The sequence below is a fragment of the Mustela erminea genome, chromosome 20 (genome assembly GCF_009829155.1).
Source record: "Mustela erminea isolate mMusErm1 chromosome 20, mMusErm1.Pri, whole genome shotgun sequence".
NCBI lineage: Eukaryota > Metazoa > Chordata > Mammalia > Carnivora > Mustelidae > Mustela > Mustela erminea.
The window spans coordinates 24,064,117-24,088,087 of record NC_045633.1 but is presented as its reverse complement, the minus strand read 5'-3'; the positions used below and the strand labels follow the sequence as shown (position 1 = coordinate 24,088,087).

The window sequence follows — 23,971 nt, the reverse complement described above, 5'->3', positions numbered from 1 at the left end:
GAAGGAGACATCACAGAGACGGTGAACGGCAGTGACTGAGAGTCGCTGGCGGGGTCTGACCCAGAGAATGAGGCGCTGAAAGGAGGTGCCCACAGGCCAGGGCGACCGCGGGCGTCCACGGGGGATCCCCGCTAGATGTCTGAAGCAGCGGGGTCCCTGGGAGAAGTCCTTCCAGCTCTAGGGGACAAGGGTCTCCTCCACCACGTGTGTCACTATTTCAGGAGCAGTTCATAGGGAGACTTTTTTCTTTGAGGGTGTGGTAACATATACATGACATTAACTTTTCCTTTCATTAGTTTTTATTTTTAAAACTCTAGTAAAATACACACAACATAAAACCATAAAACATCTTCACCGTTAAACATCTTCACCATAAAAACTTAAAACCATCTTCACCGTTTTCAAGTGAGCGTTCACACGGCCGGGTAACCGTCACCACTGTCATCTCTCATCTCAGTGCACGAGAGTTCCAGTTTCTTCACATCCTTGTCAAAAGTCGTTTCCGGTTTTCTTAGATAACAGCCGTTTTCGTGGGTGTGAACTGGCACCTCACTGTGGTTTTCATGTTCATTGCCCTGATGTCTAAGGACGTGAAGCATCTTTTCATGTGTGTGTTGGGGTTGGATTCGGCAGTGACCCACGTGTAAGACACCAAATAACATGCAGGATTTAACAAAACATTTGGGGATGGAATATGTACTATGACTTCAGTATCCAGAATATACAAAGAGCTTTGACGACTCAACAACACCAGGACAAGCAAACCAACTAAGAAATAGACAAAGGACTTGAACAGCTTGTCTCCAAAGAGGAGATACAGTAGCCCATGAAAGATGTTCACCATCACCAACCATTGGGGAGACGCAAGTCAAAATCCCACTGAGGTACCCGCTTATACCGGTCAGAATGGCGATCCAAGGAGCCCTGGCTGGCTCACTCAGAAGAGCACGTGACTCTTCTTTTTTTTAAGAATGTATTGACTTACTTTTAGAGGAAAAGAGAGACCAGAAGGTGGGGCAGAAGGAGAGAGAATGCCACACAGACCACAACGAGTGCGGAGTCTGATGCCGGGCTCCACCGCACGACCCCCAGATCCTGACCTGAGCCAAAACCAAGAGTCGGACACTCGACAGACTGGGCCACCCAGGCACCCTGGGCACGGGACTCTTGACCTCAGAGCTGTGAGTTCGAGCCCCACACTGGGTGTAGTGATTCCTCAAATAAGGAAAATGACACAACAAACCAAATTTAGGAAAGGACACTAACAGTAGTCGGTGAGGCTGTGGAGAAGGGGGATGCGAGTATGTTACTGATGGAAGGTGCTGACGTCTCTGTGGAGAACGGTTTGGCAGTTGCTCAAAAATTCTAAACACTGAGTCGCCGTACGACCTAGCAATTCCACTTGTAGGAATGTACCCCAAACACAGAAAACAGGTGTGAAACAAAAACGTTGACGTCAGCATTCACAGCAGTGCCGCTCACAGCAGGGAAACGTGGAAACACCCACATCATGCATAAAATTGGGGGGTTAAGCTACGCCCTTTAAAAGTTGGGGTTAAGCTACGAGGATTTCACCACACTGGAAAACACAGAGGGGGCTGGCTCAGCCGGCGGCGCAGGGCACTCTTGATCTGGGGGTCATGGGTTCAAGCCCCACATTGGCTGTAGAGATTACTTAAAAATTAAAAAAATCTTTAAAAACAAAAACAGAGAGACTGCTGGACATCCCCCCTCGCCAGGGAGGCCTGCTTGCCTCAGTCTGGCCTCCTGAGGCTCACTGCTCTCAGTCTGGCCTCCCAGGCCCTCCACAGTCCAGCCGGCCACATTTGGGACCCTGCCCTGCCTCCAACTCCTGGAAACACGCGCCCACTTCGGGATCCGTTCCCAGGCCCCTGCACTCCAACCCCCTCAGGGCCCAGGGCTCAACCACTTCCTCATCCATGGTCTTCAAACGGGGGGAGCCCCGGCACGTGGCCTCCCCGGTTCTTCTCCTCGCAGCGGGGGAAGCAAGCGTTATCTGGGCATGCAGGTGTGCAGCGACCCGCAGGGGAACTCACAGCAGCACAACGAGGAGGGACGGGGAACCCCACAGCTGGAGGGGCCGGCACAGCTCACCCACCGTGCCACAGCCTCCGAGGGGTGCTCCAGCTCCAGGCACCGTGAAGAGAAAACGTGGGACCCACAGGAGCGATGTCTCTGGCCACACGGAAGAGGCATCCCAGCTGTGGGGGTCACTTGTCACACGCAGGTGGCCTACATTCCCTGGGAAGCCATAGGAGCCACACTGCTCACAGAGGCTGCTCTAAGCCCCCGGCCCAGGGCCCACCAGGGGTGGGTTCCAGGACGTGAATTCACGCTGGTTTTTCTCATCCTTGGTTAGAACTGAAGATGCTGCATGTCACGTCTGTCCACACCCCTCCCACTCTCTATGGCTACAAATACATTCTGGGCCCTGCCTCACCCCTGCTGACCACGCTCTGGCTCTGCTGAGGCTCCCCACAAAACCCCAGGGGCTCCATGGGTGTGGAGGAGGGGGATGCCTGTCTGAGGCAGAGGGAGCTGTCACCTGGGGGACCCAGGGGCCACAAGTGCTTGTCTCTGCGCAGAGCCCAGGGGTCACCGGAGCCCCACGGACAGGGACCGGCTTGTCTGCTCCTCCATTTCCAACGTCAGCAGCCCCCACCCCAGAAAGCCCCAGCTTTCTCACCTCAGTGGTGCCTGCCAGGAGCAAACCGGCCCTCTAAGGGGGTCGGGGCCAACACCGCCCTTCTCTGGGGGGCCGGGACAGAGCCCAAGAGCAGGGAGGGAGGTGGCGGGCAGGGCAGGGAGAATGGGGGTAGGGGTCGCCGGCCGGCCTGCCCCCAACCAGACAGGACGTCTGCACAGGGCTCCGTTCTCAGAGAGACTTTCATCCATTTTCCACAAAACGGACTTTGTGCAGTTGACCGAGTCAGCATTCTAGATGAAACGGGTGACTCTGAAGGCTGGGGGTGAAGCAAAGGCCCTGGGGTCCTCACACGCCCTGTGCAGCGGGGTCTTGCCACTGGCCGTGACCGGCTCCCACAGTACTACTTCCTGGCTGGGCGTCCAGGCTCTGCTGGTCACAGGAAGGGCCCCCGGCCAAAGCCGGGCTGGGCCCCGTGCTCGGTGAGTTTCCTGGGAAAGTGGGGGTGTGGCAACCCCCGGAGCAGCCCAGGGTCCAGTAGTCACGGCTGCCGCCCTCTGACGGTGGGGAAGCTGGCCTGAGGGGACACGTGGGGGCCCAGTCCTTCTGCGGCAGGTAGGCAGGCGGCTGGCCTCCCTGGACCACAGGCCTGGCCAGCAGTGCAGCCTCCAGGAGGCCAGCCCCAGGGCCCTCCTGCTCCTCCTCCAGGATCACTGACTGCCAGGGGTCCACTGGGTCATAGGTCAGCCACGCGATGTCCTCATGGACGCCGGACTCCGAGGCTCCTCGTGGGGAACAGCCACTGTCCTGGCTCGGCAGCACACCGCTTCTGCGGGCCCCTGTCCAGGTCTAGGACAGACAGCATGGGGGGAGGGGGTGGGAAGGGCTCAGGCAGCGGGCTCGGGACCCGCCCCGGAAGCAGCCTCCCCTCTCCTCCCAGAAGCTCTCCCAGCGTCCTCACCCCGAGTCCAAGCAACGACTGTGTTTGGAGCACTCCATCTCACCCGCCACGTGCCAGCCTGCCCACAGACCTGCCCCGGGACCCCGAGGCCCGTCAGGACACTCAGCGAGCCCCCACCTCCCGCTCACAGCAGCCTGGAACAGGGTACGGGCGCCGATGGGTGCGGGGACAGAGAAGATCCCTGGTTCTGCTCCAGGCACCAGCTACAGAGGCTGGGCAGCAGCTGCTGGAGCCCCGCTCACTCACACACGCACACTCACTCACACTCTCACACACTCACACACACACCAGGAGATGCCACGGGGACACCACTTTGGGGCTGGTGGCAGCAGACCCGGGCCCCCCATGCGGTCGCGGGAGGCCCCCACCTCCCAAAGGAAAGTATTTCCTCTGTGGGACCAGGAACCGCACCAGGCGGACCACACACACGCGACCCTGTTTTTTCCCCGGGTGCCGGGAGCTGAGTCATGGCAACACAGAGCCCCCGAGGGGTCTAATCACCGGGAGGGTGACTGGGGTCGAGAGGAGGGCCGGGTGCGTGTGGCTGAGATGACGTGTTCCAGGACGGTCACCTTGGGGCTCTCGACTGTGACGGCCGCTGCCTGGGAGAAGGAGGCGGCCTCCACCGAGGGTAGAACGCTCAGCTTTAAGCTCGGAGGTACACTTCTGGACAACAACCTCGAACCCCGGGCTCCCTTGTCGCATGTTTTCCCGGCTCCCTTCTGAGAGACAGAAGTGGGAGGCGGAGGGAAGCCCGGCAGCGGCAGGGGCCACGGGGAAGGACCCCAGGAAGCATCCCGTCCTGTCCTCCGCCCGCAGTGGGGATCCGGAGACCACCCACGGGAGCTTCCCCGCAACACACACTCAGGGGGCAGGAGCCACGAGGCCGGCAGGAAGGGGAGGCGTCAGGTGTAAAGACCCTTCAGGTGGGGCTCACCAGGGCCCACAAAGGGAGAAAAAGGGAGTGTGGCAGAGCTACCCACGGGAACCCAGAGGGGCCAGGCCCTCCTCAGTGACTGGCACAGCCGTAGCTCCCCGGACCCCTGAGGACCCCAAGGCCGGCGTGAGCAGCAGACCCTCCCCACAGACGCCTTCAGAGAAGCCGGGACGAGACACAGCGGCCATAGTCTCCCTGTGACGTGACCACATACCTCACAGGGGCCGCTTCCCCAAAAGAAAAAGAAACCCGCGAGAGAGAATAAGGCTAATTGTCTGGACGCATCTGAGATGGCGTGTGTAAATTTAAACCCACTACGTCTACCAAAAACAGCTCCGAGCACCCACAAAGGCCCCATACCGGCCCCACTCTCACCAGAAGCCCACATCCTCGGCAGGCCCGACCTGGGGGAGACCCCAGCCCCGCCCCCTCCCCACTGCGGGCTGCGCGCACCTGGAAGTCCCCGTGGTGCACACTGTAGAGGGACTGGAAGAAGGCCGCCGGAGAGGGCACGTTCCAGGAGAGGCTCCTCTTCACCCTGAGGCCAGGACGGGACAGCTAGAGGCCTCTGCATGCCCAGCGAGGGGTCCTTGGAGGCCCGGCTCCAGCAAGCACCGGACCCCATGGGAGCCTTGCACCCTTCCCGCCAGAGGCCACCCCACGTCCTGCCTCTCATTGGGTCCAAACCTGTTCTCGGGGCAAAACCTGACACCCATCCCTGTGGCTTGCCAGACCAATGACCCTGTAGAACTGACACACACCAAGACACACATCCTTTACAGGGTGAGTCGTGACGCTGGGCTCAGGGCTACAGGGTGCCCCTTGGGTCCTTATCCCACAGAGGGAACAGACAGGAGGCAGCTCCCTGCCCCACCTGACTTCTCCCTGAGCAATACAGAGCCACGGGCCATCCCACAAGGATATGGCCCACAACTCCAACACAGCAGGTCCAAACTGGCCTCACCAGCTTCCCCGGGGGGGACATGGCGCCCCCCAGGTCCCCACCTCGGGGATCACCGGTCCTCTGCCCCCTCCGCTTCCCTTCTTAGGCCTGCAATTGCCTTCCCTCGGCTCCCTCCCTGTCTCTCCCCACAGCTCTGGCACACAGCCGTCCTCCATACGCCACCCCGGCCTCCTGGTGGGTCCTCCCCATCCCCTCGGACCCCCCAAAATCTATCCTCACAATACAAACACTGTTTCACGAGCTTGAAGACCTCTCTTCTGCTCCAGGTCAAGTCTGGCGTCCACACCGCCCAGTACCCCCACCCGGCCCGCTCTCGTCCTTTCTACCGTGAGTCTGCAGCTGGTCAGTCTCCTCCGGGCCCCTCCCTCACCCTGACACGGGTGATGGTTTACTTCAGACGGGCCCTACATCTGGTAGGTTCTCTGTGGCGTGCACTGGAGCCCTGAGCACACCAGGGCCCCAGAACGGTCTTTTCAGAGAAGGCGTTTAAAAGTCAGCAGACCACAGAGCACCCCCAGAGGCTCTTGGGTGACGCGGTCCCAGTGAACTTGGGTCCCCCTGAGCGTCTTTGGGGCCCTACAACCCCCAACACACTTGACAAGTGGGGAACTCTCTAGAGGCCCAGGGCAGAGGCTTAGCCCGTCCAGGATCAGATGGCGGGGAGGGCAGATGGTGGGAGGGAGGGCCGCTCTGGTCCAAGATGCCCCCCCCACAGCCACACACACGCACGCACGCACGCACGCACACCTTGCCTACCCACCTGGGTGAAAGCTTGAACACAAGGTAGATCAGGCTGGTCAGCAGCAGAAAGACGGGTACAGCAACAAGGGTGCTGCTGCCGGGCTGCCCCCGAGAGGAGGACAGGGGGCCTGTGGGCAGGAAGGGCCCGGGGCAGTGAGCTTCCTTGGAACCAAGGTGTTCTCTAAACCCACGTGGCAAAGCTCTAGTAGGAGTGCCTGGGCCCACCGTGGGAATTTCCTCCCAGGCCCAGGGCCTGTGTCATGCCTGCTCCCGAATCAGCCACCACAGGGCCCCACCTCCTCCATCTGCAAGGTCATCGGGGTCAGTCACCCTCCCCAGCCGGTCACAAGGGTCAGCCCAGCCCTCCCTAAAGAGGTGAGACCACGTCCCACTCCGGACGGAAGCAGAGGCCCGGCATGCCTCCCAGGGCCACAGTCTCTCCCCATGACACAGTAACTACAGGTTCCAAGAAGCCGGACGCTGGGCAGCTGTGTGTTCCCTCCTTCAAAATCCCAGACCTCCAGGGAAAGGTGGCCAGCCGGGGCAGGACCACCTCCGGGCGGGGCTCTAGGAGGTTGAGAGGCCTGGATGGGTATAAGGTCCTCCGGGAGGGAAAGCCGCACCTCGGTCAGGGCGAGGGGGCGAGGGGAAGCGGGCAGACCGACTCCACTCGCTCCACTGGCCCTCATAGCGCAGCTCCTCCTCCACGTCCGTTTCCGGGGTGGCCATGCGGACCCGCAGCCGGGCCTCATAGTGGGACCCGGGGTCCAGCTCCACAGCGTCCAGCGAGAGCCGGGTCACCCCGACGATGTGGTTCCTGAGCTGGGCCTGCTGTGGGGCAGAGGACCGTCAGCAGGCGCAGAGCGGGGACAGGGCCCGTGGCCCCTGAGACCACGCCCACACACGGCCACACAGCCACACCCACGCACGCGGGCACAGGCTCATAAGCACACTTACACTTATCCACCCTCATGCACACACACAGCTGTGGACCTGCGCATGCTCACACACACGTGTGCACAGCCACGCTCCGGGCTCTGAGGGCACCCCCTCCCCTCATCCACATGGACATCTTCCTGTGGGGGAGGGTTGGCCCCCGCCGCGGCTCCCAGGAGAGAGAAGGCTCCGGAGCAGTGGGCCCAGCATTACCTCCCAGCCCTCTTCCTGCTTCTTGAATGCCAGCTCGTAGCTGAGGATGGCGGTCAGGGGCTCCAGAGCAGGGCTGATCCTCCAGGTCAGGACACAATAGTGAGAGGTGACATTGCTCTGTAAGTCAGAGGGAGGGTCCAGCTTCACTGAAACAGAGTGGGGCTGCGTGAGGGTGTGTCTGCTGGCATGCCCAGGAACGAGGTCTGAAACAGGCTGGGGGTCAGGGGGCGGGGGCATGGTCATGGCCCTCCCAGCCCGGGGCCCTCCTGGGAGGCAGGACTCTGTCTCCTCGCTGGTGACGTCTCCCAGCGAGGCCCCAGGAGGGACAAGACAACGGTGAGCAACTCCAGGCCCTGCAGCCAGACAAAGAGAGCCCCCGGTCTGGCCAGCCGCTCCCGTCCTACGTGTCTCACTGTGTCCCTTCCTGCTGCGCCTCAGGTGCACTTCAGGTGACTGGAGTTGTGCCCTGGGCCCAGCCTGAAGCCCGGTATCTTCACCCTCCTCCCAAACCCTACGTCTCCAGGGAGCCGGGGACCCTCCCCTCCCATCTCCGAGCCCCCGGTGTTCCATGGGGCCACGAAGGTTAGGGGCCATGCAACCCTGCCCCCAGGCCCCCCGAAGCCAGGACGCTCCCCATCAGGGCGCCCAGACCTGGCCTCACCATGTCTCCGAGGCAGGTACTGCGGGTCCACCAGGCTGACCTGCTCCTGCCCAGAGACGGTGCGGTGCAGCGTGACGGTGAAGTTGTCGGAAGGCACAAGCACCTCCTCGGGGGGCAGCACCAGGGTGCACTCCCCGGCCCAGAAGACACATCTGTGCTGGCCGCCCGGCGCGTGGTTGCTGGAAAGGGTGTGTGTCGGCACCAAGGGCCACCGCGCCAGCCCGGCCCTTGCACCGCGACCGTGGGGACCCCGCCCTCAGGGCCCTGCGGCCTCACCTGGTGAAGAGCAGCCAGGCACGGGGGCCCCGGCCCGGCTCCGGGGCCGACCAGCGGCAGTGGATCCTCAGGATGTTGTTGTTCAGACAGGTGACAGCCCCGGCCCCGAGCCCTGGGGACAGGCACGGTTTGCAGCCCACAGCGTGCTTCAGGGCAGGGTCAGACCTGCAGCGGACACTCTGACAGGGCCGACCCCAAGAGTGGTCCCAGGAGGAGGCCTCAAGGGCAGGGCTGGGAGGTGAAGGGCTCTGACCCACAAGGTGTGGGTGGGAACTCCAGGCTGGTCCCAGGAGGTAGCGCCCCAGAACGTCCAGCCAAACCCTTCCCTGTGGAGTGAGACAGACAACTGCCCTGCCCCAAGCTCTCTGCCAACCACCCCCACAGACACGAGTGCCCCGTGCTCACCTCCTCCTTGCCCTTGGACGGAGACGGCTGCGCCGACCCAGGCGCCCATGCAGGCACAGATCAGCAGCCAGGCGCTCAGCTCTCGCGTCAGGGCCTCAGCCTCCAAGGTCCGTCCTGCAAGGGACTGGGCTGAGCGCACCCCCGTGGGACTGTCCCCAGGAGGTCTCCCCTGTGGAGGGCTTCAAGTGGGTCACCGCCTGTCCCCTCACCACGTCCCACCACTGGGCACCAGAGGCTAAGCTGTTCTCCTAAGAAACAGAAGCTCGGGAAGATCCGAATGGCCGCGGTGTACAGCATGGTGCCTGCAGACCCAAGCCTCCTGCTGGGTTCCGGATTCCCAACCAGCAAGTGTCTGAGTCTGCCTAGAAGCCTCCTCTCTGGGACAGACGTCCTCAGCCAGCATGGTCCCAGGTCCCGTCACGCAAGGGAGATCAGGTCACAGCAACCTTGTGCCAACCATGCAGCACGCATCACATGCTTGCATTCCCACGGCAGCCCCGTGAGGTAGAGAGACCGTCCCCGCTTCCTGACAAGCCAACCGAGTCCCAAAGGGGTAGTGCCTCGCCCAGGGTCATGTGGCCGACACCCACACACCCTCTCTCCCCGCTGCATCCTTAAATAAAGACCCGCTGGGGACTAGTAGGAGGATGGCAGTGAGTGGGGTGTCCGTGCAACAGAGGGCCCTCCCTGAGCCGAACGGCCGCACCCCTGTTTGGAGCTACCCATCCTGGGAAGAAGAGCAGGGCCCCGGGGGGACCGGAGGTTCACGGGAGACAAAGGCGCTGGGTGTTAGGAAGTGCCTGGGTGCGGGGAGGCCGTTGACATCCGATCACCCCATTTGTAGCTCCAGATGGTGCACTGATAGTTCCGAAGCAGGAAGCAGGGCGAGCCTGGTTACGCAAGCCTGATGGGTGATAAGGAGGCCAACAAGCAGCACCGTGCTCACAGACCACAGCACGCAAGCTCCTGGGGAGCCCGCACGCACCCAGGCAGCACACACCCCTCCAACACGCCAGCAGCCTCTCCGTGGACCCGCAGGACAGACCCCAGTACAATCCCTGCTCAGGAAGATGGCACGCCATCCCCCGGCACCCCCAGCCACAGCATGGGAGGCAAGTTCTGCCCAACACTTCGCATCCCCTCCCGTGCGTGCGGGGCTGGAGATGAGGGAGCGGCCTGACCTGAGCCCAAGGCAGGGTGTGGGATGACAGAATCACAGTGAGCCCCAAGGTCTGGGGGCCTGAGGGATGGCAGCCACTTCCCAGCCAGGAGCTGAGCCAGGCCCTGGTGGAAGGACTCCTCTGTGCACACTGAACTGGGCCGTTCCTGCCCCAGACTGACCTAGGAGCGGATGGTTCCAGAGAACGGTGTGGGGTGGCTCCAAGCTCGGCTGGCCCCAGGGCAGGGACAAGAGCGAGCTACCAGGGCCAGGACCCCTCTGGGGGAGCAGCAGAGACGGACACATGGACGTTTCTCCTCGAACTCTCCACATAGGATGCTTCTGGGTCTACGACGTGAGCTGGATGGGGCCGCCCTTCCCCGAGCTGTGGCCGTCAAGGCCGGGGTCAGGAGCAACGTGCCCAACGCTGGCACCTGGTACCTCTGTTCCCAGCACAGGTCCGACCTGTAGTCACACCAGCCTGGGAGCACCCACCTCGCCCTGGGCACCGCTGGCCTGTCCTTCCTCTGGCCACCCGCATCCTCGACAACAGGCACTAGGCCAGGCAGCGCGGAAACCCCCACCCACACACTCCCTGGTCCAGGAACAGGCACTGCGAGGACAGCAGGGGGACCTCATCACCGCTCGGACAACACGACACCACCTCGTAGGATGGCTGGCAGGGCTGGGGGGTGAGCCAGGGCATCCCTCTCGGGACAGTCCTGCCAGGGAGTGTGACTGACGCCACCACCCAGCACTACCGCCCCACGTCTGTGGACACGCCTTCAGCCCTGGAGCACTCTGGTCCCTTCTCAGGACCCATCTCCTCCGTGACCTTGGGGTCAAGATCTGGCCACGAGGTCTGACCACTGGGGCCTCACAGCTTTCCTGCCCTGGTTTCCTGGCCCACCACAAAGCCATGGGCTGCCTTGCAGCTGGACCCTGCACCAGAACCCACCGACAGGGCCAGACCCGAGGCAGGTCTCTAGAGAGACACAGCCCCTCCCCGCCATGGGCTTCAGCCCCCAAGGACCCACTGAGGCCGGGGAGGCCCCGCCAGAGCAAGGTGCCTTTGTAGCACACCCTCCAAGCGGGCTTCACGCCAACTCCTGCATCCACTTACTGTCCCCTCCTACAGAGACACTGTGTTTTTAACGGATGGAGAGCCGTCCAGCTCCCTCCAGAGGAAGGAGGCTGCTATTTCAATGGACACTTACCAAGCATTTTCTTCTCTCTGCTGGGGAAGGCGGAGAAACTCAGGCCCTGGCTCCCAAGAACCAGATACAGGAGGACATGGGGACTGTGATAAACAGTGAGCTGGAGATGGAGGCAGGAGTCCCCCCAGCGCCTCTAGGCCACATGAGCGCACAGGGGCCCGTCTAGCACAGGTGGAAACTGCCAGTGCTGTTGGCGGAAAGGACCTGAACACGAGCTTCCTACAGGGATGCTGACAGGGAGGCCACAGGCTGGAGGCTCAGAGGCAGGAAGGCCAGCCAGGGTGGGCGCAGAAGAGGTGCAGGGAAGGCTGGGGAGAGGGAGAGCCGGCCCCGAGCAGCTTCCCCGCGCTGAGAGGGGTGGGCAGGAGGGGCTGCAGCTGGAAAGAGCGGGTCTGGGAGCCCTGGAGACACCAGGCTGCAGCCTCGGAGACACATGAGCTGGCCCCAGTTGCGCCTCGGGGGGACAAAGACACATCCTTCATGAAGCCCTGCTGAGCCCCCCAGTGTCTCTCTGGCCAGACCAGACATCCCCAAGCCAGGCCAGTCAGCTCAGGAAAGGAGCAGGGGAGCAGGTAGGGCTGTGGGAAAGGTCTAGAATAAGGATGTTGACACGGTTGCAGGGGACCTGGGGGCAAAAGGGGGTTAAATGTTGTACCTGCTCTTCCCGCACCTGTTAATGGCCCTCCTCTGCCCAGAACCCACCTCCCCGCCGCAGCCCCCGGCGGCGAGGTCAGCCAAGCCCACGGCTCCGCTGCCTCCTCACACCAGGCTCTTCTAGGGCGAGACCTGTGTGACTGGCGTGAGGTCCCGTGCCTGCCCCAACAGGAAGAGAAATGCATCCTGAACCCCCTGCGGAGGCAGACCTTGTCTCTAGGTGTGTGCCTTGGCCCCTGGGAAGAGGGCACTGGGACAGGACCAGAGCAGGAACCCTCACCTCCCCTTCCTCCGCCTGGCCAAGCTGACCTTCCTTCTAGGACCACACTCTCACCTGCTGCCCACCCACAGCCCCAACCGGGGGATCCCCAGACTCTGGCTCCTCTTCTGCCCAAAGGCCCCCCAAGATCATGGGGGCTTGAAGGGGTTTTGCCGGCCCCAGGACCTGGACCTCATCTCCAGTCCAGGCCACCACAGCTCAGACCATCTGGCCCCAGAATGGCTGTCTTGACAGCCAGACTCACCTTCCCAGATGCACCTGCTGGGTCCCATGGCAAGTCAGAGGGGCCCCCAACCCTGCAGACCTGGAGATGACTGTTCCTGTGCTTGCAGCAAAGCCTCTCAGCCTGACTCAGGCTACAAGTGCAGTGAGCAGTGACGTGAACCTCCCGCGGCTCACACGGGCCGCCCATATCGAAACCACGACGCAGAGCAGAGCGGCTGCCCCAAGTGGGGCTGGGAGACAACCACCACCGCTAACCCCAAGCCCGGGGACTGGGACATGGGGTGACCCTTCATTCCCTGTGACACGGAAGGTAGCTAAACATGGGCTGTGGGGACCCGTCCAGCAAGGGGCAGTGTCCACTGGAACCTTTCCGAGAAACAGCCCTGGAGAGGCGGTTAAACAGGAAAGTGATGCACTCCCACGTCAAGGAGAGCAAACGACACAGAAGAAAATAAAAAATGAGACCCCGCTCTCTCACCCCAGAGGACGCCTCTGTGAGAAGTTAGGCACAAGTCCTTCCACACGAGGGGGAAGCCCAAACAGGTGTATGTCTTTCCTGGCCTCAGGCTGCGCCGAGCGGGTGGACTCCTGGCTCCTGTATTTTCGATGCTCTTCTAGGTCGGCACAGAAAAGCCCGTTTAGTGCCTTTAACGGTAGCACATACCACAGTTCAATAATCCTGCCGGGAGACATTGGGATTGCTGCCGTGTGTGCTATCTTTATTTTCTGAGGAAGGACGTGCAACATTACGTTAATTTCCATAATTGCAATTTTAAACAAAGGTAGTGAGTGATTCTGGGCAGGGACCCTTAATACCCAGAGTGAGCACCTCTGTGCAACTGATTCTACGGGTGGAAATGCAGGGTCTGAAGCTCAGCATTTTAATGGGGCACCCGGGTGGCTCAGTGGGTTGAGCCCCTGCCTTCAGCTCAGGTCATGATCTCAGGGTCCTGGAATCAAGCCCCGCATCCGGCTCCCTGCTCAGCGGGGAGACTGCGTCCCCCTCTCTCTGCCCCTGCTTACACGCACCCCTCCCTCTCTGACAAATAAAATCTAAATTTATTTTAAAAATAAAAACTAAAAACAATACGATTCAGCATTTTAAAATACTGATCCTACCACGTGGCCCTCCAAACACGGATCAACATCTACTCCCACCCGGAGTCCGGGAGTGCCTGTCCCCAACAGGACACAGTATCAGTCTTTGTAATCTTTGCCTATCTCCTAAGCAAACACATTTCACGTCGCTTTCATTTACACTTTGCTGATTATTAGTGAAGATATGCTTCTTTTCCCTTACTTACTGTCTGTGTGTTCTCTGGGGTACCAAATAAGGGCACATTTCAGTGTGCATGTGTGTCTCTGCATCAAAACATCTCGGGTTAGGTCTGGAGGACCCGGAGCTGCAGCTCTGAGCTCTGCAAAGAACCAGGACCCACAGAGAGATGAAACCAGAAGTCTAAGCCCGTGAACACCTGAGGACCGGAGGCAAACATACATCACGCATCTGTTTTGTTGAGATGGGAGGGGCAGAAGGAGAGGGAGAAGGCTCATACCCGGTGCGGTCGTGACCTGAGCCGAGATTAAGAGTCAGACTGAGCCGCCCAGGCGACCCCCACACAGCTGTCTACTATTTAAGTTTCAGTCAGCATGATGCCCACCTTACCTGTTAGAAGCACACACCTTTACGATGACTGCAGCTTCTCTAGGACCCACCTAAAGAGAGGTTCCTTCCCTCTGACAGGGTCCCTCCCACCTTGCTAAAACTAGAATTTACCACCTCAAGTCTGTCAGACCACAGCACCCACACCACAGCCATGACCCCTCCAGGGGCAACCACACAGGTGGGAAAGGGAGGAAACCTGGAGGGGAGAAGAGCACCAAATTCTAGATCGAAACTCTGCCCCCAACACAAACAACAAAATCTCTAGCTCCCCGCGAACTCCATGCATAAGAGTGACTCCGGGCAGCCAGCGAAGGGTTAAAGATCAGACACCGCGTTTACAGCCTGCGGTAGGGAGCAGTACGAAACACCCTCTCCGGAGAAACCCAACAGAATCCAGTATCTGTGGTCTACATCGTTCACAGTTTCCGAGATGAACCCGAGAATATCGGACTTAGGAAGACACAGAACCAGGTGACCCACGTCGATGGACAGGGACTCCCAGGACCAACCTGTTGGAATGAGCATAGGTTTATGCTCCAAGTTGTGAAGGAAAATAGGCTCCCAAGGAAGACATAGGAAATACGCGAGGAGAGATACACACTGCAGAAAAGAACCAAAAGGAAAATACGTAAGAGAAAAACACAGTATCGTAACAATGCAGAAAACAAGAAAAAGACATAAGAGAGGACATCCGTGAAAGTCAGTGCACAGCCCTTCCCGGAGGCTGGGAGCCAGGGAGAGCCCCAGAGAATCCCTAGGACTGTCAATCCTGAGCGTGAAGCAGTCATACAAACATATCACGTGTTTCCTTCCCTTAACCTCTTCCCAGTACACACGCATCGAGACGAAACCAGAAAGTGGACCCTGAATTGGCGGCACAAGGGCACCCCAGCAGGTCAACGTTATTGGAGCCGACCCGGTCACTGGCACGATTCTCAACGTGGCACAGAATTTCTCCAGAAAAATTAAATACAAAAATGAAGCAACTAAATTAAATTTCCTAGTGGCTCGTGCGTTACCCAAGCCAGGAAAGCTGTGAGGATGGCGACTGGCGTGTATTCGTAGCAGCTGAAGTGTGTCCCAAGAGATTAGACTGAAAACCCCGGCCCCTCGGAGAACGGTTCTAACACCTAAGGGCACTGGGAGCAGCAGGAAGGCAACCCACGTCAACCGAAGTGATTTCCCTCGAACCCCGACGACTCCGCAGATGTGACTGCTACCGCCCAAGGGTGTCTCCGGAGAGTCAGGAACCCGCACGGAGCTGGAGCCGGCCCGCAGAGAACCACCCAACCCCAGAGGCAAGACTATCCTCAAAACCGAGAAAACACTAGGTGGGTAGAGCGTGGACTGGCGTCCGCTCCCACACCACAGCAAGCTCTCTGCGGAAACCACCCGCCACTCCCGTCGGTGCAGACTCCAACCTGCCGGCAACACCAACAGCCGACTTCACATGCTCCCAGCACTTAACCGGCACTGACAGATGCCTGTTTGCCATCTGTCTGCACGAAGAGAACTGCTAACTCTGAAGCCCCGTTAAGTGAACCAATATCCTCTCTTTCACCGGGAGACCCCCACACAAAACGCTGCACCCAAGGACTGCGGCCATGTCGGGTTTTGTCTATATAAAGGCTGTCGAAGTTTGTCTTCCTAGATTTTGACTCTTGACCCACAAAGTCGAAGATATTTACTATCCGGCCCTTGATGGAAGTTTGCGAACCCCTGCACTGGACGATCGTCATCGCCACCGTACACAGGGGAATGAGGGCAGAAGCTCAGCTCGCCGCTGTCTCACCGCGAAGCGGCAGACATGCTGGCCTTTACCACTGACCAGACGGCGGGCATCTGCAGAGGATCTGAGGAAACTGTGCACGTGGGAACAAAACGAAACCACAAAAACTGATGCAACAAACAGAAGCTACCGAGGGCAACGCCTGTATCCTAACATTCCATCAGCATAACTGGAAGACGCTGTTTTGTTCCGGGGAATGACCCACTACAGACCACAGGCTCACGACCCGGGCTACGTGTCATGGCAAAAAGAAAGCCATCAGGTTGGGGCGCTGGGTGGTTCAGTCAGTGAACCAGCCAACTCTTGATCTCAGCCTCAGGCCATGACCAGCGAATCAGGAGTTCAAACCCTACGCGGGGCTCCAGCGTGGAGCCTACCTGAAACAAAACGAAGCCAAAAGAACGCACCGCCATGTCAGACTTCAGGATTAGCCATTTCTGGAAAAGATGCGAGTCTCGAAAACGTACACACCCGTATCAGGGGTATGAATTCACATCCCACAACTTCCTAAACGAGACTTCACTGGGAAGAAATTTGGGAACGTAATGAAGTCCGAGGTCCTGGGCAAGAAACCAGCCTGGCGGCAAAATGCCATCCGGTCCCCCTCCATGCTGGGACATCCCTTTTCTTTTGCAGGAGAAAATATGAAGGAAAACAACAGAAATGCCTTCTATCTCACCAGTTTACTGCAATCCTAGGAAACCCAAACAGAAATGATCGCCTGAAATCCAGGTCATCAGTGATTCTCGACCAGAAGAGCCCGAAGGGTGGCAGGAGTTTGAGGTCAACGTCTCAAAGCATTGAAAACCTGAACGCGGTCTCTTGCGGTAGCAACACGAGTGCGAGGACCAGGCGCCAGGCTCAGAGCACAACGCCACAGATCACGTTAAGGAAATGGCAGAGGCTGGACACGTCAAGAAGGCCAAGCTGGGGAAAACGGAGACGCTGGAGGAGAACACCCACCAGGCAAAGGCCTCCCTGGGGGAGAAGCAGAGTGACCGTCCTAAGCACCCAGGGGACTCCCTGCCCTCGTCACCTGCAAGACCTCCGCCCGGCCGTGCCGTGGAGCAAGAACTACCTGCCGGTGGACACATGTTACAGGCCGCACTGTGGACTGGGCACCCAGGGCGACACGACAGGCCTGTGGGTCTCTGAGGACCCCCAGGCAGACTGCCCAACCCTCCAGTGTGCCCTGGGCTACTACAGCAAATCAGGTTATGATTAATGACAATAAAACACACTTCTTGGCAAAAAAAATGAAACACTGAAAAGGCAGCATTAAGGTTTCCATTTTAATTAAACGTTCACAACAGATGGTGATAAAATAAGTTTACAGTTAAATACTCAGGGACATCGATGTACTATCAACACAACTTTACTTCGCAACTGCCGACAGGGCACACATCTGAAAAGGGTGATGGCTAGAGGACATCTGTCGGCCCCGACAGGTGCACGCCGGAAGAGCACGCTTCCGTGCGGACACCCAACTCCGCACACGCGACCCCCGGGCACGGTGAGCTCATCCGCAGACTGACAGGCGGGCTGCATCTACGGGCCCCCGGGCCAGCTCCCCTCCAAGGGTCAGCTTCCCGCCACCCCCACAAAGACGCCTCTGGACAAAGTTCGCACTCCTGGCGGGGAGTGCACCCTGGGGAGTGAGGTCCGAGACAGTGACGCGGCCAGGCCAGCTGGACCCTAGTCCCTCCAGCGGTGTCCACACTGAGCACTGCAGCACTTGTAGAAGGTGGTCATGGGCTCGTCGGCAGAGCGCGTCTGCAGCTGCATGAAATAGGCACGAGGATGCTCGCATTTAGGACACGGCTCTGGAAACAGAAGAACGAGTAACCCACGTCATTCAAAACAAAAACAGAAACAAACTGCCCATAGCCAGACATACCTGCTAGAAGGAGGTGTCACGGAAAGGCAGCAAGACCCTGTCCCGGCCCGGCTACCTGGCATCCCTTGCCTGGGCACCCTTGTGCCATGATTTCAGGCGACCGCTAGTGGCACCGGTCCCACTATGCTCCCGCAGTGAGGGAACTGAGACCTGTGACCAAGAATACACGCCAGCTCCCTCCCTGGCCCCCTGCTCCTCCTCCCATCTGCTGAAGACGGGCTGCGAACGTCACAAGGAAGGGGACGGTGGCTACCTGTGCACCATGGGTCCACTCCTGCGAGGCTTCCAACAGCCCTTCCATCGCGTGGGCCCTCACGCCTCCCAGAAGAGCCCCCGTGGGCAGTGAACACACGTACCCTCCAGGGCAGGGACCCATCCTGGCCACAGCCCTCGGGCTGTTCTCAGGGCCATCTTGCCCTCCGCCCCTCCGCCCCACACCTCTGCCAAGTGCCTCGAGGCAAAGTGACTTCACCCTGAGAAACTGACCCAACTCCATCACACTCTCAGACACCATTTCAAACATTAGGTACGTGAGTCATTTTTTTTTTTTTTTTTTTAGCAAATTCTGCCGATGCCAATTTTACCGCATCAGATGTGGACGCTCTTCTACAGGGGAAAAGGCGACAGGGAACAGGAGCTGCTCTCGGTCCACCCAGGCCAGGACTGTCTGGGGCTCCCCCCTTTCCCTCACTGGTCACGTCTCCCCCCTCCGCATACGAACAAGACTCGGAATAAACAGCTGAATGCTCTCTGACATTGACATGTAAAAGTCCACACCAGAACAAGGGACCCCATGTGTTTCCTCGGGCTCTAACTTCCCTTACTCCTGTAACCGCCGCTCCCACCACAGCCAGCCCTCGGAGCGCATGGGGTGCCCACCGCTGTCTCCCACACCCAGCGCACATGGAACAGCCCCAGGAAGGGCCGGGGAGGCCTCCAAGGTCCTAAAACGCTGGGAGGTCACTTTGAGACCCCGGCCCAGGCCCGTCCAACTCTGGGTGGGGGTTGAGCCATTACTGTCAGTCTAGCAAGTGCTCAGGAAACTTTCTCTTTAGGCGCTCCCCCATCCTCGGCGTCCCTGATGCAGACCCAGGACGGCAGCCCCGTGCCTCACCGTCACTGCTCGCGACTCACCTGCGGTGGAGTCCACGTTCTCCCAGGCCGCTGCCCCACCGAGCACGTCGTCTACCTCTTTCAGCTTCGGGTACTTCCGATTTGTCACCTAATGGAACAGTGGGTCCTCAGGCTCCACACAATGGAGGAGGACCGACCTGGGCCCCCAAACCATTCCCATCCTCAAGGGTCTCCCAGACCTGCTTCCTTCAACAGAGACTGGAGGGACACTAAAGCAGTCCCACGTTTCTCCTCTCAGCGCAGAACTCAGCACTGGCATTTAAAGAATCCAGGTCTCCTGCAGTCCCAAAGAGGAGGATTCAGCAGTGTGGAGCTATTCTTAGAAAACGTATGGGCGGGTGCCTGGGGGCTCAGGTCAGGATCCCAGGGTCCTGGGATGCAGGCACTGGGCTCCCTACTCTGCGGGGAGCTTGCTTCTCCCTCCCTCTGCCCCTCCTCCCCACACCCATACTCGCTCACGTGCTCTCTCTCTCTCTCTCTGCCTCAAATAAATAAAACCTTTTTAAAACAGGAACAAAGAAAGGAAATGCATTGTAAGCCCTAAGGAGTGACTGTGGAAGCAGCTGGAACAGCAGCAGCGGTCCTGTTCTCAGGCTACTACTGACCGCCAGGGCTCCCTAGGAACAGAATTCCGTGACCCCAAGGACAGGGCACGGGTTAGGAGCGAGGGAAGACGGTACCCCTCCGCCCCTCCCTGCACCTGGCGATGACTAGCAAGAACATCCCACTCCGCCCCTACCCACGTCTGCCTCCCGGTGAGCCCGCGCTCAGGACGGTGCAGGCCGGCTTTACCGCGTTAAGGCACCCGCCACCGTCCGCGGTCCTTTCCCTCGCTCTGAGGCACGCGTCCCTGCTTCTCCGGTAAAGTAAGACGACAGCTCCGCGCGGAACCCCGCTGGGCTGCTCCCCTCGCAGAGGGAGCCTGCGTGGCCGCTCCTTTGTTTCGGCGCAGGGACCACACGGGGGTGAGAGCGTCGCTCCGGGCACTGGAGGACGCACCAGAGCGGCAGGAAAGCCGGTAGGTGGGACCGTCCCCTCCCCGGCACGGCCCGCAGAGCGCAGCCCCAGGCCTTGCCCAGCAGACCACACCTGGGCTGCTCCCCGGCTCGCCAAGTGCCCCGGGAACGTCAGGGCTCCCTGCGCGACCGCTCCCCCAGTAGCCGGCGACCGCGACAGCCCGGCGCAGCCCCGCGCACACGGGGGGGCGAGTTTCCCATCCGCGCAGCTCACGCTGGAGACAGACGAGGCACGACCCCGCGCGCGTCGTTCCCGTCCCGCGCGCGCGCTACTTCGAGGATCGGCCTCGGCCCTAAGCGGCACCAAAACCGAGAAGCCCCCGCCCTCCCACGCCTTAGGCCCCCGGACTCAGGAATAGGGGTCCCTCAGGAACACAGGGAAGACGCCGAAACGCTGTAAACTGAGCAACCACTTGAAACAGGGCCCCCGAGGGGCACGGCGCCCCCGGAAAAGCAGACCGAGCAGAAAGCACGTGCAAAGGCCCGGCCGCAGCTGCGTGCGCGACGGGGCTCCTAGCAGAACGCCTCGGGTCTCGGGACAGCGCATGCATGAGGCCGGGCATGGGCGGCACCCTCGTAGGGCCTGGCTGGGGTCCTGGGGTCCGCGCTGGGAAGGGGGATGTTTCGGGACGGGGCCGGGAGCGCGCGTGGGGGCCGCGAGCCCGGGGGAGGGGGAGGGGAAGAGGGAGGCAGGGGCTGGGAGCGCGCGTGGGGGCCGCGAGCCCGGGGAAGGGGGAGGCAGGGGCCGGGAGCCCGCGTGGGGGCCGCAAGCCCGGGAGAGACGGACGGGGAGGCACGGGCCGCGAGCTCGAGGGGAAGCCCCGGGGCGCGGTCAGGAGCGCAGCGCGGGAGAGATGGCCGGGGACCCGCGGGGCTGCACTGAGGCTTGGCGGCCGGATCGCGGGCGCACACGATGGGACGCGCGGCAGGACCCGCAGCCCGCGGGAGGCGGCCGCGAGCGCGAGGACGGGCGAAGGCGGACCCCGGGCCGCACCTTGCGGGTGATGTTGTGCACGTAGGGGCAGGTGTTGCAGGCGAAACGATGGCAGCGCTGCCCCTCCTCCACAATCAGCCCGTTCCCGCAGCCGGGACAGAAGAGCAGCATGGCGGCCCCCGGCGCCCCGCAGGCTCCCGGCAGCCTTCGCGCCCGGCACGCCCGGCAGCTGGCCCCCCTCGAGCTTCCCATTGGTCCCTGCGGCAGTCCCGCCCCTTCGCGGTCGCCCTGGCCGGAACCCGGGCGCGCTGCGACGGTGCGGGTGGAGTGCGCGCGCTGAGAGGCGACCTGGAGTCTGCCGGGGCCGGGGCGGGGGCCGGGGCGGGGGCCGGGGCGGGGGCCGGGGCGGGGGCCGGGGCCGGGGCCGGGGCCGGGGCGGGGGCGGAGGCGGCCCCGGGGCCCGAGGCGCCGGAGGACGAGGAGGACGAAGAGGAGGCGCTGCCGCACTCCGAGGCGGTGGACGTGTTTCAGGAGGGTCTCGCCATGGTCGTGCAGGACCCGCTGCTCTGCGACCTGCCGATCCAGGTGCGCGCGGGCGCCGGGGGCCGGGGTCGGGCCCTCTCCCCGCCGGCCGCGCACGGCCCTGGGGCGGCCCGGACGGCGTACCGCGGCCCGCAGCCCTGGAGGAGGCGCCTCTGGGCCCAAGCGGGGGTCTTCGCGGGGACGCGGCGGGGGCGCGCGGCATGGAGAGGGGCGCACGGAAACGTGCGTCGGCGCAGGACCCTCTGACACACGGGGGCGGAACGCAGAGGTCGTCCGTGGCGTACGGGACGCACCCTTGATGGGGAGCAGGACCCGGACCGGTGTTCATTAATCCGCCTTCAGTTTGGTTCCGTGCGGCTCTCGGCCCCTCCTGGAGTCGTAGACTGAACTTGTCGGGTTTTATTTTTATTTTTAAAGATTTTACTTGTTTATTTGAGAGAGAGCTTGAGAGGGGAGGAGGTCAGAAGGAGAAGCAGACTCCCCCTGGAGCTGGGAGCCGGACACGGGACTCGATCCTGGTACTCCCGGATCATGACCTGAGCCCAAGGCAGTCGCTTAACCGACTGAGCCACCCAGGTGCCCAACTTGTCGGGTTTTTAAGGTTGTATTGGCTTATTTATTGTGACTGCTTTTGGCGGGCGGGGATGGGGGTGGCCTGGTGAATTTTGCACACTTGCCTCAACTCCACGTTGTCCTGGGCCCTGGACTCAACAGTGTCTGTGCTCCTGCCCAGCCCAGAACCCAGATCTGACCCTGGTCCTCCCTGCTCTCTGTACTCTTCCTGAGCTGTCTTCCGCTTTGAGCATTAAATACAAAATGTGGGTGGAGCCGAGAGACATAGACGCAAGAAATCTGTTTCTTATCCTTTTTGGATACTCTCAGCTTGTTTTCTCTTGTTGTTGTTCAACAAGCCGGGCTCCCACCCTTGGTCTTTCTGTAGGTTACTTTGGAAGAAGTCAATTCCCAAATAGCACTAGAATACGGCCAAGCAATGACAGTCCGAGTGTGCAAGATGGACGGAGAAATCATGCGTAAGTGCTCGCCATCTCCCCGGGACCGTGCAGCCCAGCTTTCCCACAGGCGGGGTACTGACATGGCGGCTCGGGGGAGACTCAGGGGCATGTGCAGGGGTATTGGGCCAGGCACAAGCCCACTCCACCTGCACTTGAGTCTCCGTCAAGAACAGTCTGAACAGATCTGCTGGCCTCCTTTCCTGCCGTCCGAGGATTCCCACCGTGCCTACTCTCCCACCTGTGTTGCAGCTGTGGTTGTGGTCCAGAACGCTACGGTCCTGGACCTGAAGAAGGCCATTCAGAGATATGTGCAGCTCAGGCAAGAGCGTGAGGGGGGCATCCAGCACATCAGCTGGTAAGTGGGGCTGTGGGAAGCGCTGGTGCTGTGAGGTCTTGGTGAGCCTTCAGGCGTGGCCGGTGCCTGGGACTCCTGCCTCAGCTGCTCTGGCGTCTATAGCATGCCACCTGGGCAGCCACCAGGATTCCTAAACGGGGGCACCTCGGGGCATTTCCAGTGTAAGGGGTCTCCTGGGTTGGAGGTGGGGCAGCTGTCAGTGGTCCCGCCCATCATCCCTTGGGTGCTCTCCCAGGCCTGCTGGGCCAGAGGTTGTCGTCTGGGTCTCGGTACTGCAGCCTGTTTCGTGAGTAAGACCGGGCCCACCACAGCCCCTGGAGCAGTGCCTCCTTAGAGTTCCATCGGGCCCGGTGCGTGCGTGGTACAGGAAGAGCCAAGACGAGGCCACCTGCCCTGGGTCCCCCCGAGCTGAGTGTCTTGAGCCCATCTCACACGCAGCCCCCGTGTCCCAGCTGCCCCATCACCCTGCCCGCGGTGTGCCTGAACCCCTGAACCTTACAGGTCCTACGTGTGGAGGACCTACTACCTGACCTCCGCAGGAGAGAAGCTCACAGACGACAGGAAGAAGCTGCGAGAGTAAGTGTGGGCCACGCTCTGAGGTGCAGGGAGGCATCTGGTCTCTCACCCGCCAGCTCCCCAAGCCCCACCAGAGGGCTGGGGCTTCTTCCCAGGAACGAGGAGTCGTGATTAAATCAGTTCCTGGGGAACTTGCAAGACCCGGAGAGTGCCTGGCTGGACTGAGAGCCTCCTGCGAGGGGGTTCCTGGGGGCCCTCCCCCCTGGAATGGGAGGCATAGGGGCAGTGGGACCAGCGCTTACCAGTGGCAGTGAAGGGCCTCCCAGAGCCAGGGGGAGGCAGTGTGTGTGCAGGCAAGAGGATGGTCACTGCCACTTCCTCTCCTCCCTGGACACAGCGCTCCTCCTGCCCGTTCCTTCTTGGTCTCTCACAGATCTCAGGTGAGGAGTCAGACACAGCTTCTACCGATCACACACTGTAGTCCTCTTTCTTTTCCAGTTACGGTATCCGGAATCGAGATGAGGTGTCCTTCATCAAAAAGCTGAGGCAAAAATGAACATCCGGACACGGACAGCTCTGTGCCGTTGGCTGGTACCGGCTGGAACGAAGCTGAGCCCTGGGCCCGAACAGCCGAGCTGCGTGGCACGTGGGCCTGGCCTTGCATACAAAATAAATCTACTTGCTCCTCAGTTTGAAAAGTAAGAAAGCCACAGTCTGGGCCGTGCTGCTGCCCATTCACAGAGAGGACACAAGGGCAGAAAATGGTGCGGGGGAGCCCTGAGGTCTCCATTGCTTGCTCTGAACCCTGCAGCCA

General features: G+C 60.7%; 3 protein-coding genes across 4 annotated transcripts; 1 reads left to right on the top strand and 2 right to left on the bottom strand.

Annotated features, from left to right (window-relative positions):
* Positions 1–2,710: 2,710 nt before the first annotated feature.
* Positions 2,711–12,396, bottom strand: IL9R (interleukin 9 receptor). Of its 2 annotated transcripts, XM_032327624.1 has the most exons (9): positions 12,314–12,396; positions 8,760–8,873; positions 8,355–8,466; positions 8,079–8,257; positions 7,418–7,563; positions 6,892–7,099; positions 6,288–6,396; positions 5,017–5,101; positions 2,711–3,514 (listed from the first exon to the last, which is right to left on the bottom strand). In XM_032327624.1, exons 1-9 carry the CDS (start codon positions 12,339–12,341, stop codon positions 3,014–3,016), a joined length of 1,482 nt encoding a protein of 493 aa, XP_032183515.1. In that variant the 5' UTR covers positions 12,342–12,396; the 3' UTR covers positions 2,711–3,013. The 2 variants fall into 2 exon arrangements, with proteins under 2 accessions (XP_032183515.1, XP_032183514.1); XM_032327623.1 differs by lacking the exons at positions 8,355–8,466; positions 8,760–8,873; positions 12,314–12,396 and having other exon boundaries at positions 7,418–8,162.
* A 4,629-nt stretch (positions 12,397–17,025) lies between these two features.
* POLR3K (RNA polymerase III subunit K) lies at positions 17,026–20,964 on the bottom strand. The gene is made up of 3 exons (XM_032327666.1): positions 20,791–20,964; positions 18,781–18,868; positions 17,026–17,572 (listed from the first exon to the last, which is right to left on the bottom strand). Exons 1-3 carry the CDS (start codon positions 20,899–20,901, stop codon positions 17,445–17,447), a joined length of 327 nt encoding a protein of 108 aa, XP_032183557.1. The 5' UTR covers positions 20,902–20,964; the 3' UTR covers positions 17,026–17,444.
* Positions 20,965–21,022: 58 nt separating this feature from the next.
* SNRNP25 (small nuclear ribonucleoprotein U11/U12 subunit 25) lies at positions 21,023–23,859 on the top strand. Its single transcript, XM_032327647.1, has 6 exons — positions 21,023–21,103; positions 21,164–21,315; positions 22,214–22,304; positions 22,536–22,641; positions 23,143–23,217; positions 23,656–23,859. The coding sequence occupies exons 2-6, from the start codon at positions 21,274–21,276 to the stop codon at positions 23,711–23,713; spliced, it is 372 nt and encodes a 123-aa protein (XP_032183538.1). The 5' UTR covers positions 21,023–21,103; positions 21,164–21,273; the 3' UTR covers positions 23,714–23,859.
* Positions 23,860–23,971: the final 112 nt, after the last annotated feature.